General features: G+C 44.3%; 1 protein-coding gene across 5 annotated transcripts in view; it reads left to right on the top strand.

Annotated features, from left to right (window-relative positions):
* Positions 1 to 14,551, top strand: part of TBL1XR1 (TBL1X/Y related 1) — a 553,738-nt gene that overhangs the window by 368,902 nt on the left and 170,285 nt on the right. For all 5 annotated transcript variants that reach the window (XM_078666437.1, XM_078666439.1, XM_078666438.1 and 2 more), the window contains one exon: positions 5,536 to 5,668. In XM_078666437.1, the coding sequence (XP_078522563.1) occupies positions 5,536 to 5,668 (133 nt within the window). The remainder of the gene's footprint in view (positions 1 to 5,535; positions 5,669 to 14,551) is intronic.

The following is a 14,551-nucleotide window of genomic DNA, read 5'->3' as shown; positions in this document are numbered from 1 at the left end:
GCATATGCCAATGCCTTATATTCAATTCCATGAACAATAATAGGAGTGATGGTCTGAGATTTTTCTATTAAACATCAAAAAGGATCAATGAATAAGGCAAAAAGAAGGGGAGAACAGGGGCATCCTTGTCTGGTGCCCCTGCTGATGGGAAAATAATGTGATTCACTACCAGAGATAAAGCAGTTGGAGATATATACAGAGCTTGTAGAGCTTGAATAAACTTTGGTGTGTAGCCCTTCCAACGCAAAACACCCCATAGATACCCCCAGGAGACCCTGTCGAACACCTTCTCGGCGTCCAACCGGATCACCCGAGGGCAGAATTTGTTGTTTTTGCCCAGTCTAATAAAGCTACTACACGCCTGATATGGTCCGTCGTATCCCGGCCGGGAATGAACCCGTGCTGACGGATAGAAACCAAGGGAACAATTGTTTGGGTTAAACGGAAAGCAAGTATCCTTGAATAAATTTTACTATCTGTATTAATTAGTGCTATCGGCCGATAAGATGCTGGGTTTAATTCGTCCTTACCTTTCTTTCTGAAAAGAACGATAGTGGATTGTCGCCAAGAATCAGGGATTGACCCAGTCTGGGCAAGACGAAAAACTTCTAGCATTTGCTGCTTGAATAAGTATGAAAAAGTTTTATAAAATTCCAGATGGATAAGGTCCGGCCCTGCGGCTTTACCATTAGAAAGAGATTTCATAGCGATCACAACTTCCTCCCAGCTAATGGGTTCAGCCAGAATTTGATTCTGATCGTCTGTAACCTTTTCGGTGTCCATAGATTGCAAAAATTGATTTAAACTAGTTTGTTGTTGTAAAATTATATTGGTATCTTCTGTATATAAAGTTGAATAAAAATCAACAAAGGCATTTACAACACCGCTAGTTGTATCCTGAACGATACCGAAGCGACCTTTAACCCTAATGATCTGATTAGCTACAGCCCTTTGTTGTAAACGTTTAGCTAGAACCTTACCGGAATTTTCACCCAATTCATATATTGAAGTTCGAAATTGGAAATATTTGGTTGCTATATCTTTATAAAAAGGCTCTGATAAGTTGGATTTGGCTATAGCGACTAATTTCAAGCTAGCTGCTAAGTCTTCCCCCATACGGATTTTAAGACTTAAATCCAATTCAGCTTGTTGAAGAGCTGCAAATCTAGTTTAACAGTTTGCTGCTCAGTCTTCCAGCGATAGGAGGCGAATCTTTTGGTTTCACCGCGCAATGCGGCTTTAAATGTATCCAAGACAATGCCAACCGGGGCGGTACCGGTATTAATTGCAAAGAACTCTGAAATCCAGAGACTGAGTTGTTCCTGATATAATTTTTCTGATAAAAGTTTCCTGTCAAATGTCCATGGTCTAATTTGATTAATAGGGCGATCCCAGGGACAGCTAAAGATAATAGGATTATGGTCAGATATAGTCCTTGGGTTAATTTCAATCTTAACAGACCCAACAATTTGGAGAGAGGTGAAGACATAATCAATACGAACCATTTTATTGTGGGGTATTGAATAAAAAGTATAGCCCTCTTTATTTGAATGGTGATAATGCCATGTATCTGACAAACCGTGTTCAATTAGAAGAATCCGAAGCGCCTTGCAGACTTGGGGCTTTCGTCCAACATATGTGTTGTGCTTTATTATATCTAAATGACTGGGAATATTAATATTGAAGTCCCCACAAAAAAAAATACGATGAGGCCACGTAGCTAACTCCAAATTTAGATTTCTCAAAACCTGTGGGTCGTCTAGATTAGAAGCATATATCGAGCAAATAGAGAACAAACGACCATTAACCAATAACTCTGCTATTAACCATCTACCACAATTGTCTTGTTTTACTCTTTTAATGCGCCCTATCCCGGTCTTTAAGATGATGGCAATACCCCTAATTGTGGAAGTTTGTCGAGTACAAGCCACTAATTCATAACCTAAGAATCTAAGATAGGCCCGGTTGCCCCAAGGAATATGGGTTTCCTGCAGGCAGATTAAATCCACCTGCATCACCTTCAACAACTTATAAAAAATCCTGCGTTTCTTAGGGTCATTCAATCCGCAGATATTCCAAGTTGCACATGTCAATCTAGAGACGGCCATGAAATTTGATCGAAGACAAACAGCCCTAAACAGCTATTAAACCTTTTATAGCACATATAATTACAATCAAACTGTTTTTTAAAGAAAGATACGAAAGTTGATATCACATCAAATGCATTTAGAAAACACAACCAATTATTGATGAATAATCTGGTCATCTCCGTCCACCACCACCACACCACCCCACAACCCACCCTGATTAACCTATCTGAGCCCACCCCCCTACCCAATGAACCCCCAGACCCTTCTCCCCCCACACTAGGCATCAGGACCTTGGTCCTTGTGATGGTTGAGTAAACGTTTCCTCACACTCCACTGAACCTACAGTATTCCCCCTTTTCAGATATCAGATGACCCTAACGCATCTTAGAGAGAAAAAAAAATACAAAGTTTTATATATACCAATCGGGTCATCAAGGAAGGGAAAACAATAGAACACGAAAAGGAATGACTTCTGACGTATGTTTAACAATCAAAATAATACATTGCCTAACTCAGGCTATATTGAGTCCAGAAATTCCTTAGCAGGTCTCTCCGACAAAAAAAACCTCGTCTGGCCCTTAAAAATGACTTAATTTTGCTGGAAAAAGCAAAAATACCTGGGCCCCCTTAGCCTGAAATAGAGAAATCTGTTGCCGGAGATGCCATCGGCGAGTGACCGTCTCTGAGCAGAAGTCCGGACAGACAAAGAATTGACATTCCTTGGCAGATCGTTTCTTGTTAGGTCTGTCGAGATCAAATATACGTTCGCGGGCAAGGAAATTATTAAAACAGACCAAGATAGCACGGGGATAGGAATTATTCGCAGCAGCAGACTATTGTTTTTTCTTATTTAGTGGGAAACAATGTGCTCTTTGTATCTCAAGATTCCAATCCCACTGGGTGACCTCTGGGAAAGCCTCAGAGAAGAGCTCCACTATAAACTGCCGGACATCGTCACCCTCTTTGTTTTCCTCTATCCCGCGGACACGAAGATTATTCCTTCTCGCCCGATTTTCAAGATCTGAAAGCTTCCATAAAATATCCTTACGTTGTTCTTTGACCTCTGTGACTAACTCTTTCTGAGTAGCTGCGGCATCTTCAAGAGCCGAGATCCTTTCTTCAGCTTCAGCAATCCTGGCAGTGGTCTCAGTACATGTTTTGATAACCCGTCGGAGAGAGTTCTGCATTTTACGGCAGGCCCCCTGTGTTCGCATGTTTTCTTGTCTAGTTGCTTCCCTATGCATCATTATAGTTTGGTAAATCGTTACCAATGAGACCTCTTCGGGGATATCAGACGTAGTCACGGTGGTACCCGCCACACACATCCTGCGAATTTAAATCAGATTGTTCGATAGATAAATCCTCCCGGAAATTTTGCTGATTAGGCTGGGATGATACCTTAGTACCCGGAGCTTTGCGTACTGTATCAATGTTCAAATCTTTCGATACCTGGCTAACACGCCAATCAGCAGAATCACTGTCATAATCCGACCACTGGAGCTCCAGACGATCAGCATCATCCTCCCCGGATAAAGAATGATCGGAGACAGAGTAAAAGTTCTCAGTAGACTCACTAACCTCAGACCCCCTAGTGTCGTGAGAGTACTGTGTAGGCAACTCCAGAGAAGTAGATATATGATTATTGGTAGACTGGACTACATTATCCAGCATGCACTGAGCTGGAGAGGTCTGATGAACAGAGGGGTCTAAAGCTGGGCCTGGAGTCAGAACTAATTCTTTTGTTACGCCACTGTGATTAATTGGTGCAGGGAGTTCGGAGGGGGGGGAAGCTTGCAGAGACAGAAGGCAACATAGTAGGTACTGTTACAGAAGTACTCATCCCCCCTTTGTAGCAGAGTCTACAGACTGTCTTGAGTTTCCCCTTGCACTGCGACAGAGGAACCGTCATCTGTAGTAGAAGCTTTACCCTTCACTCCGAGTTTATTGAACATCGCCGGTAATGTCTGTCCCTGAGCGGTAGTTACAGCAGGAGTCACCGGTGCAGGCTTATCAGTGCTGACAGAGCGAGTCTTCAAAGCCGCGGCCGCAGAGCTCTTCGGATCCGCCTCCTGCTGACCGCGGGCTGCACTACGGGATTTGGGAACGGTAGCTGCCGCTTTCGAAAGAACCTTCCGTGGCATCCTTTTCCCTATAACCGGTGGCGTGGAGCGATAGCCAAAAGGACAGGCAGAAGAACAACCGCTAAGCTGCAGAGGGGAGGATCCCGGACTGAACGCCGAACCAGGTGAGCAGCGGCTAGAACGGCACTGAGCCTGCCGGAGCCACGAGAGCTTTCGAAATATTGCAGGTCTGATACAATTTAAACGGAAAGTTAGTGCCATAAACAAGATCAGCGTCTCACTGCCAAGTGGACAAAACGTTTTTAGGCAATATTTTTCAAAACGCGGACAGAGCGGTCATTCAAGGGTCCGCTGTGGCTCAGAAGAGAAGAACGCCAGCTCCCTCGGCCGAGAAAACGTATATTTTTCAAAACGCGGACAGAGCGGTCATTCAAGGGTCCGCTGTCGCTCAGAAGAGAAGAACTGAAGTATTTTGCTGCGTGCCAATTAATGTCGGCAAAAACAATCCCATCATGACAGCGCGTATAGACTTTGTTGTTTTGCATCTTAATGGCACTCTCCGCTACAGGGCACCAACGCACCAAGAATGTTTTGTTACTCTTAATACAATATGCATATACGGATTTTAAACCAAGCGGGTTAAGCGTGCTGCTCAAGCACAATGTCAGCGCCTATAGCTTTAAAAAAAAGCTATCTTTATCATCTGCTTAGAGAAGGCATTTGGATCACTATACCCCCATTCTTCCTAGATTATTCCCTTGTTGCGAGCTAATGAGTAGAGACAATTTAGTACGGCAGTCTTTTGGTGTGATGCCTGCCCTAAACTTCCCTCTCCAGCCTGTGTTCATGGCATCGTAATCTATTTCTGTGAGTTACTAATAAAGTCCGGTAGATGCAACAGGCATAGGATAGTCCACAAGCTGTCCTCTAAATTTTTAAGTGTTTACTCTACATCCTTACTAACTACCTTCCCTAATCTTTCCTCCTTAACATTTTTCCTAAAACTGATGGCATATGTGCGGTGTACATGCAACTTTGAGTCTCTGAAAAAGACCACAGGTTTCAGGGACGGTATAGTTAGAAATGAGCAATTAAAAGACCTTCGATATTAATATGAAAAAACAAAGTTTAGAGTAACATTATAGTTAGGCTGACATTTCACTCATACAAAACCCCAAAAACTATTCCTTATAATATAGTAACTGCACAGCTTATGCAATAAGAGTGTAATAGTTACAACACATAGCATTTCAAATATTTATTAGTGTGTAATGCCCACATTCTTATATCCTGTGTAGTACAGCTTTGACGTCTGCCTATATGATGAGGGTTTTCTTGTAATTGTGCTGTTTCCAATCTTGCAGATAATCATACGGACATGATGGAAGTAGATGGGGATGTTGAAATCCCTCCTAACAAAGCAGTAGTGCTACGTGGCCATGAATCCGAAGTATTCATTTGTGCCTGGAATCCGGTCAGTGACCTCTTGGCATCAGGGTAAGTCATCCTAAAATCTTTCCCAGAACCAACAGCACAATGCTTTTGCATTTTAATGAAAACTTTTGTTCAGTAAAACCTATTTTGTTACTCCTGTGTAGTTATGTAATGTGATTTTATGTTTTTGTGCACATTATAATGTAACTTGTAGAGGGTAGAATAAAAACAGGCTTGATCATAATCCCCCAAAGGCTAATGTGCTAAGTCTAAAGCTATTGTACTTTGTCTTGTTCTCTTACCATGAAACAAAGGCCTCAACAGCCATTAAAAAAGAACTACAAACAAATCCATTTTTAATTTATGTAGCCAGTGTGTGAAGCACCGTGTTTATATTAACCTATGATACAAACATGACTGACCCAAATATTTTAATTTATTTTTAAAAGGAATTTGGGTATATAGATATATTGCGCTGCTTCTCCTATTTCATCATGAAAGCTGAAGAATCTTGGAGGGAGCTGTTTTTTTCCTAGTTTAACCCTTTGCAACATATGTAACTTTGAAAACACCTCGCACATTAACATATTGGAGCGTGTGCTACAAAAATGCCAAACTGACCTAATCAAATACCTTCGCAGTACCCATTACTTAAATTGCTAATGGGATTTCACAGGTTTCTCGGTTGGCCATGCTGGTACCAACGTAGGTTCCCACGCACATTGCCTTCTCGGTCTCTTTAATTTAAAAAAAATAAAAATAAAAAAATCACTCTCAGTTCAGTAAGGAGATCGATCTGTATGACTGCCACTGCTCTAATCTTTATCCAGTTTTAAATTCAACTGGAGGAAAGTCTCATCCCTGGAATCCAAAGTCTGATGCCTTCTAATAATATTGAATTGACTAGGTTGCGTCACAAAGGGACAACATTTCCAGGAATAACTTTAGGTTCCCCAGCTTCCCTTGCTGACTACACTGGGAGATTGGATTCAGGATGCTATTGATATAATTTCAAGTCATACAGATTCTAGACTTGCAGGCCTTATTGGAGTCCCTGCATTCAAAATGTAGTAGTTTACTCACTTATGACTATAAGCTACATTTGTAATGAACTTTTATTATTTTCAAATGTTTTGTCCTTTTCCTGTATGTAAGAATCCAACTTCACATGTTTTTTTCTTGCTCATCCCAAGAGCTAAGTTTAGCTATTTGCATCAGAATTCTCACCAAAAAGCCTTGTATGAATCCCATGCAGCCACACCAAACCCACCATCGCCTAATGAGGCCCAGTGACTGAGAAAAAAAAAGTTTTTAGTCTCGCTCCTAATTTTTTTCATGTGCTACTTCAGAAGTTAGTAGCTTCCTGTGCAATGCCTATTGAATAGTTTGTAAAGGTGTGGAGGGGGCTGTATGAAACTTGCATCTGAATGGTCTGAAATATGAGCTTTTTATTTAAAAGTAAATGAGTATAATCTAAACGTTTGTTTTTAAATGGAATGCATAACCTTTTGACCCCAGCCCACTCCCCAGATTGTATCCAATCCCAAAGAGTGAATCATCATACCTTTGTGATATTAGTACTCAATTTAGTCCTAGTTCTTTCAGCACATAATCTAACCTTGTTAAAACCACGTCCCATTATGAAGGACACTTGATAATCCAGCTGGTTGGTAATAACATAAGGGACTTTTGTCATCAATATTTGGACCATAAAAAGAGGCACACATGGTTTAATTGAGTGAATCTTACTTGAGCAATAATTCCCATGACCAAACTCGACTTGAAGGTATTGAAGCGCTTTATATGAGCACCAGTTACATTATTTAAGGACACATACATTTTTGGTAGAAACGGGGAGATTAAGTGATTTGCCCAGAATCACAGGGTGTTGAGCAGGCGCCGAGACTTGAGCCTGGTAGGCAGCTCTGGCCCCTCCACGAGCCGCGCAGAATGAAGCGCTCGAGACAACCTGCTGCCACCCCTAGCATAAATGGCTGGGCTTGTAGTGCGTCCACGCACAACACATTCAACATCCGGTGGCTCCTGCCACTCACACCACATTCAACATCGGGGCACTCCCTACATGGGCTTTCACCTGCAGGGGTTCGAGCCCCTGGGTGCAGGCGCCGGGCCCTCCATCTCAACACGTGGTGATGTGTACCAAAGACAGAAGCAATACGGCCTCCTACACAGACACATACAGATAAAGAAACGACACACATGAACATCAAGCACACATAAGCCAGGATCTGGAATTCACTCCCTCCAGAAACCAGACTTATCACCTCCACTACATTCTTTAAGAAAAAAGTGAAAGCTATCCTCATGGCTAAATTCACGTGAACTTGTACCTTACTTTGGAACTATTTGAGACTCCTCACTATTTATAATATTCGTTTTTCAGACTGTTTATTTGTATTATTGGTTTAACTGTTTGTTTATGCTCCCTCTTGTATCTACCCTATTTTGCTACTCATTTACTACCTTCAACTATCCTTCGCTCAAAAGCTTGTTAATTGCTCTCTTGTTTCTCCTACCCCTTGTTGTAAAGCGCTCTGATATCTGCAAAGATCTTGTTCGCACTATATAAAACTCTCAAAATAAATAAAATAAAATAAATAAGCAGATCATGTTCTCACAAGAAAAAAAAACTCTGCTTGATTAACTAAAACCGTCACTGAAAAGCAACACAATTTTACATACTTTAAAAATGTGTAATATTCGCAAAATTGTTAATGTTAACAATATTCACCTATTAATAACTACTGCTCATATTAATTATGACGTTCTTAAGTGGCCAAGATAAGAAATGGGGCTCTACAAAACTCACAAATAAACTGTACTCGTTACAACAGACAATGCATATAAAATTTAAACGAATCATTTTTAACGGACCATAAACATACACGTATATGGATTCACCGCGACAGAATGTTAAGGCTCTAACATATAGTAATGCTTGTTTATACACATTCCATATTAGTACATTTTCTGATATGTGACTTTCCGTGAGAATGTATTAGTCTTCGAACAGTTTTTCACCTCACGCTTTGACATTTGTTTGGTGTCAGAAGTTTTTGTTATTTATTTAATGAAATTCACAATAAATGTGATGCCGAAGGTAGCGCTCCAGTCTCTGGCGGGCCCTAGAGTACACAGTGCGCAGAGCAGGGGCGATCTCATTGGACGCGAGCAGCTTGATCACCTCAGTTGCCGCTAGCTGCTTCTACTTTTTAAATCACTTGCACCTTTATTTTAAATTGTTGCCTGTTAAAACGATACTGTTCTTACCTGCATTTTGAACCCGCATTCCGCCCCGAGGCCCCGTTCCGACACGGCTTGTGCCGCTTGATCGGAGGGCTAAACCGGGAGCAATTTCCTTACCTCCCCACTTCCGGCGGATGCCGAAGGTAGCGCTTCAGTCTCTGGCGGGCCCTAGAGTACATAGGGCGCAGAGCAGGGGCGATCTCAGTGGACGCGAGCAGCTTGATCACCTCAGTTGCCGCTAGCTGCTTCTACTTTTTAAATCACTTGCACCTTTATTTTAAATTGTTGCCTGTTAAAACGATACTGTTCTTACCTGCATTTTGAACCCGCATTCCGCCCCGAGGCCCCGTTCCGACACGGCTTGTGCCGCTTGATTGGAGGGCTAAACCGGGAGCAGTTTCCTTACCTCCCCACTTCCGGCGGATGCCAAAGGTAGCGCTCCAGTCTCTGGCGGGCCCTGGAGTACATAGGGCACAGACCAAGCGCAAGTCGCGCCAAAGGCAAGCCCGTCTGCGTCTGGACCGGGCCTAGGGCCATACCCCCTGGTACCATTGACCCACCCATCAAGAGATCCTACTCTCGTACAGCCCTACTTAACCTGTGCTCCCCTGCCAAGTGTTCAGGTACTCCTTTCACCTTTTACGAAAATTCCTACCTCCCTAAAACCTGTGCATGCTGCCATTTTAAAATTCACATTGTATCTAGACCACACATAGCGCTGCGAGGCCTTCGGGTGGTTATGCGCTATATAAATGGAATTTTCAATTCAATTCAATTTCACGCCAACCACCACTTGCCTTCCGCCAAGAAACAAACAAGGACCAACATTGCAGCAGCACTCATCAACGCAAAGTCCCTAGGCAAACACAAAGAAGAAATTGCAGATTTGATTAACGCCCACAAACTTGACCTTCTTTTTATCACCGAAACGTGGACTAGCCCCTCATCAGAGCCTGGCCTGTTAGTTGCGGTTCCAGAAGGCTAAAATATCCTCAAGCAAGATAGAGCTATGAAAATCGGGGGTGGAATTGCGATAATATACCGCAGTCACCTCAAAACCTCCATAAATCCAGTTCCACTCACAACATGCAAGGCTATACAATTTTCTACCGCCTTAGGCCCCTCCCAACGCCTCAAGGGCATTCTACTCTACCGGCCACCGGGTAGTAAAACGCAATTTTTAGCCACCTTCACTGACATCGTGGAATCCTTTGCTACTGATAACTCTACCACTATCCTAGGGGACTTTAATTTTCCCTTAGAAAACTTGGAAGACAAAGACCCCAATAGTCTTATATCAGACCTACAGTCCCTGGGTCTCATGCAATTGGTCCCCAATAGTACTCATGAAGCTGGTCACACCTTAGATGGTCTGTTTTCTAACGACAAAAACATCAAGAAAAAAGCGATTTTACCTCTTGCATGGTCAGACCATCATGCTGTAACATTCGAAATCTCATTGGACGCCCCTGCACACCCAGCCGCCACCACTTACGCCTCCAGCACATTCAAATACTGGAGAAATCTTGACAATCAAATATTTATGGAGACCCTATCTCTCTCGCAGCCAGACACCCCCAAAGATCCCAACACGGCCGCGAAAGAATATACCCATTGGCTTACCACAGCCTTGAATAAACTTGTGCCCATAAAATCTATCTCTAAAAATCGCAACTCCCCCTCGGCACCTTGGTTTACCAACGGTCACAGATGTTGCCTCTATATTCATTACAGTTGGACCAGATTTCTACCCACTTCTTCGGACACCCCCGTGCTACGTATACTGTTTTTTCCTGGAGCATGCACCAATCCATGTCAGTTTTCCATAGGCCCACTCTGGGAGGCCGTTCCGCCCCCCCATAACCTGGCGATATTTCTTTTTGCTATTGCAAACCCCAGAGTCGCCCATATCTTCCCGCGGGGTGGCAGGTCCGTAGGTTCCCATATGTTTAACAGGCACCTCTTGGCTTCAAGCCTGAGTTCCACTCCCAAAACCTCTTGCATACAAGGGGTCACCCGGGCCCAGTAGTCCCTCAACAGTGGACATTCCCACAGTATGTGAAAGTAGGTTCCCACCTCTCCGCACCCCCGCCTACAGCATCAATCCTCACTGCGGCCCATGCGTTGTAGTCTAGTTCCCGAGAGATAAGCTCGGTGTACGATTTTTAACTGGATGAACCGGAGTCTGGCCGATATTGCCACCTCCTTAGGGGAGGAGAGTGCTTTTCTCCATTCTTCCTTGTCTATTTCCAGTCCATCGGCTTCCCATTTCCCTTTAATGGGGAGGAGTAGGTCCGGGGGGTTGTTAATGATCTTTTTTGTAAGTGAGGGATATGGCATGTTCGGGGAGGTGGCCATCCAGAAGTCTATCTTCTAGCGAGAAGGAGTTTGGGGGCTTTGTTCCCGCGGGGATGTTGGCCTGGAGGGAGTGCCTAATCTGTAAGTACCTAAAGTGTTCCGAGTGTGCCAGTTCGTAGGTGCGTTGGAGTGAGGCAAAGGGCACCATTCCATTCGGACCCCACAGGTCCCGAATGTGTGAGATGCCGATCAGGTCCCAGTTGCGGAACCCTTTGGTTCGACAAGCGATCATAGTCTTTCTGAGACCCATAAAGGGGTGGCCATCGTGAGGGTGTTAGACCATCCTAGCTTGCGCTGCACGATATGCCACAACTGCACAGAATGCTGCGTGGGCCCAGTCAGTGGGTACCTCCCCGGCTTGGAGTAGAGCGCCGCTTCAAAGTTGCCACCCGGTAAAAACCAGCGATCCATTCCATATCCTGGATCATTGCCATCACAGTAGGTGCCGTGGTTAATGGCTGAGAGGTGTGCAGCCCAGTAATATTTACGGATGTCTGGGAGCGCTATCCCACCGTCGAACCATCCTAGAGTCAATTTTTGAAGGGATATGCGGGGCATTCCAGACCACAGTAGCTCCCTCTGCGTGGCCTCAATGGACGTGAAATAGGAGTTCGGGACCAAGTCTGGGTGATTTTGTAGGGCGTATAGGAACCTTGGCAACGCGATCATTTTGAAGAGTGCCGCTCGTCCAAGGAGGGATAGTGGGAGCTTCCGCCAGAAGGCAGCGTCTCTTTTAAATCGTTGCAGGGGCGGAAGAAGATTCCTCTCGTATCTGATTGTTTTCTCCTTGGAGATAAAGACCCCTAGATAGTCACCCAAGTTATTAACGCCATGAATACCATCAAATCCGGCTCAGCCTATGATCCCTGTCCTCCAGCAACCCTTCGCTCAGCTGTTGACATTGTAGCTCCCCAACTTACAGAAATCTTCAACTCCATGTTCCGCACAGGGGTTTATCCCAGCATCTGGAAAGACACCCTTCTTAAACCCCTTCTGAAAAAAACCTCACCTAGACGCCGAAGATACCAATAACTACAGGCCCATTGCCAGCCTGCCATTTGTGGCAAAACTCGTAGAAAAACTGATGAATACGCAATTGTCCCAGTACATCGAAGATCATTTCCTATTAGACGATACTCAGGTTGGTTTTCGCAAATACCACAGCACTGAGACAGCACTCATCAAAGCCACTGACGAGATAAGAACCATTCTCGATCAAAGAGGGACGGCGGTGCTCATTCAACTCGATCTATCCGCTGCCTTTGACACGGCCGACCACAACATCCTTATCGACCTTGTCAATGCCATAGGCATCCAGGATGAAGCTAAAGATCTTCTCGTCTCTTTTCTCTCCAATCGCACCCAAACGGTTCAACTGGGCAATTTCAGCTCTGCCCAGATGACATTTCCCTGTGGCGTCCCCCAAGGCTCATCCCTAAGTCCTACGCTATTTAATGTCTATGTGACCGACCTAGCGAGAGCCATCAAAGACTGTGGAATGAGCCTAACATCTTACGCTGACGACACCCAGTTGGTCTTAGCCATAAAAAACGACGGAGAGAAAATAGCGGCCAACTTCCAACACTGCATGCTGACTATCAGCAACTGGATGGCAACTAACTGCCTCAAGTTAAATTCCAATAAAACTGATGTAATAATATTCGGCAAGCTCTGCCCTCATTGGTACAGTCAGTGTCCGCCATCTAAAAAAACAATTACTACAGCTCGGCGGTTTCCAGGCACTTTTTTTTTTTTTTTTTGCAGAGTTTTATATAGCGCGAACTAGACCCGAACTGAATCAGCTATCAGAGCGCTTTACATAGCACCAATTATGTTACATGAGGACACGCATTCATTTTAGGCACGGGGAGATTAAGTGATTTGCCCAGAATCACAGGAGGTTTTTGGCGTCGTTACCGAGACTCGAACCCAGATCCCCAGGTCCGAGGTCGAGCGCCCTAGCCGTTAGGCCAGTCCCTCTCCCCAACTCTCCCACTTGTCTAGGATGAAAGGGGTCTATGGCTGGTGTCAAAGCTCCCCCCACCCGGGGCTTCCCGGGAGCATGGGCATGCATCACAGGCGAAGCTCGGGTTGTGCATTCTGCAGGCTGCATATGCGGGTCAGGAGGCGCTGCTTAGGAGACTTTGTATAGAGTGATGCTTTCAATCCTGTTGAGGGAGGCTGCAGCAGGGCGCCGTGATGAGAAAAGAAAGACCCACAGCCGCAATGCTGAACAAGCACGGTAGTGGTGCGCGTGCCACAGCAAGATATCTGTTTTCTATTATCGCACAGACGTCTGTGCACGATAATGGAAAACAGATGTCGCCCGTGCGGGTAACTGCAAGGAATAGGCCGTGGGTGGAGCAAAAGCGGGACATGCACCCCCCTTTGCCCAATTGTGTGCTGTCTTTCTTAGAAAGACGCACGCAAAGCCCAATAGCCTGTAACGAAAGCTGACCACACACACAAGCGTGTGGTGAGCTTTCTGAAGCCTCTTACACAGTCTCATGCGCGCTGCTACAGGCACGACCTAAAAACTGCCTGTAACTTTTTGTCACAATATCTGATTTACAAAAGCAATATACCATTATGTCTCCTAGACCCTTTTAGTGGTGCGGATATATAGGGTTTATAGGTTCTCCAAGAGCCCAAAGTAACCAAAGCCAACAACTGAGCTGCACTGTACAATGGGTTTTCATTGTGTTCTGAGTGTTTACCAATTCATATGGTGAAATATGTAGTTTTAAAAATTGGTATCAAGGAAACCTATGTATTTATGAAAGGGGCATAAGATATGGAGTTTAGGAGCAGAAGTTTGTTTGTGCATCTCTGAATTTGTGGGTATCCGTCCTAGCATATGATTTAGAAGGTATTTTTGGAAATGTCTTCTTTTTTCCACACTGGCTTACATTTCGAGGGCACAAATGTAGCAACATCCAAATGTTAATAACACATGTTCTATTCTATGCTCCCACCTATGTACCGATAAAAATGGCACCTCACCTGTGTGGGCAGGTCTAGGGCCTTCAAAAGGAAACTGGCTAAATCACAACATGGACGCGTCACATTTTTCCACTGAAAACAGTTTTTTATTTTTATAAGTGGGTAGGCACCTTGGGAATAATAGCAAAGGTGCACATTTGTGAAAAGTGGACGGCTAGGGAAATCCAGGGTGGTGTTACTTGTGTGGCTGTCAACAGGTTACTCTGGATCCCTAGCAAACCTCAAACTTAGACTAAAAAACCCATTTTACTCATTTTTCTGTGATGAAAAGTTCTGGAATCTGCGGGGAGGCACACATTTCCTTCCACCCAGCATTCC

This window comes from Lissotriton helveticus, chromosome 11 (assembly GCF_964261635.1).
Source record: "Lissotriton helveticus chromosome 11, aLisHel1.1, whole genome shotgun sequence".
Lineage (NCBI taxonomy): Eukaryota > Metazoa > Chordata > Amphibia > Caudata > Salamandridae > Lissotriton > Lissotriton helveticus.
Note: the sequence above shows the minus strand (reverse complement) of the source record. Positions and strands in the feature narration are given on the sequence as shown.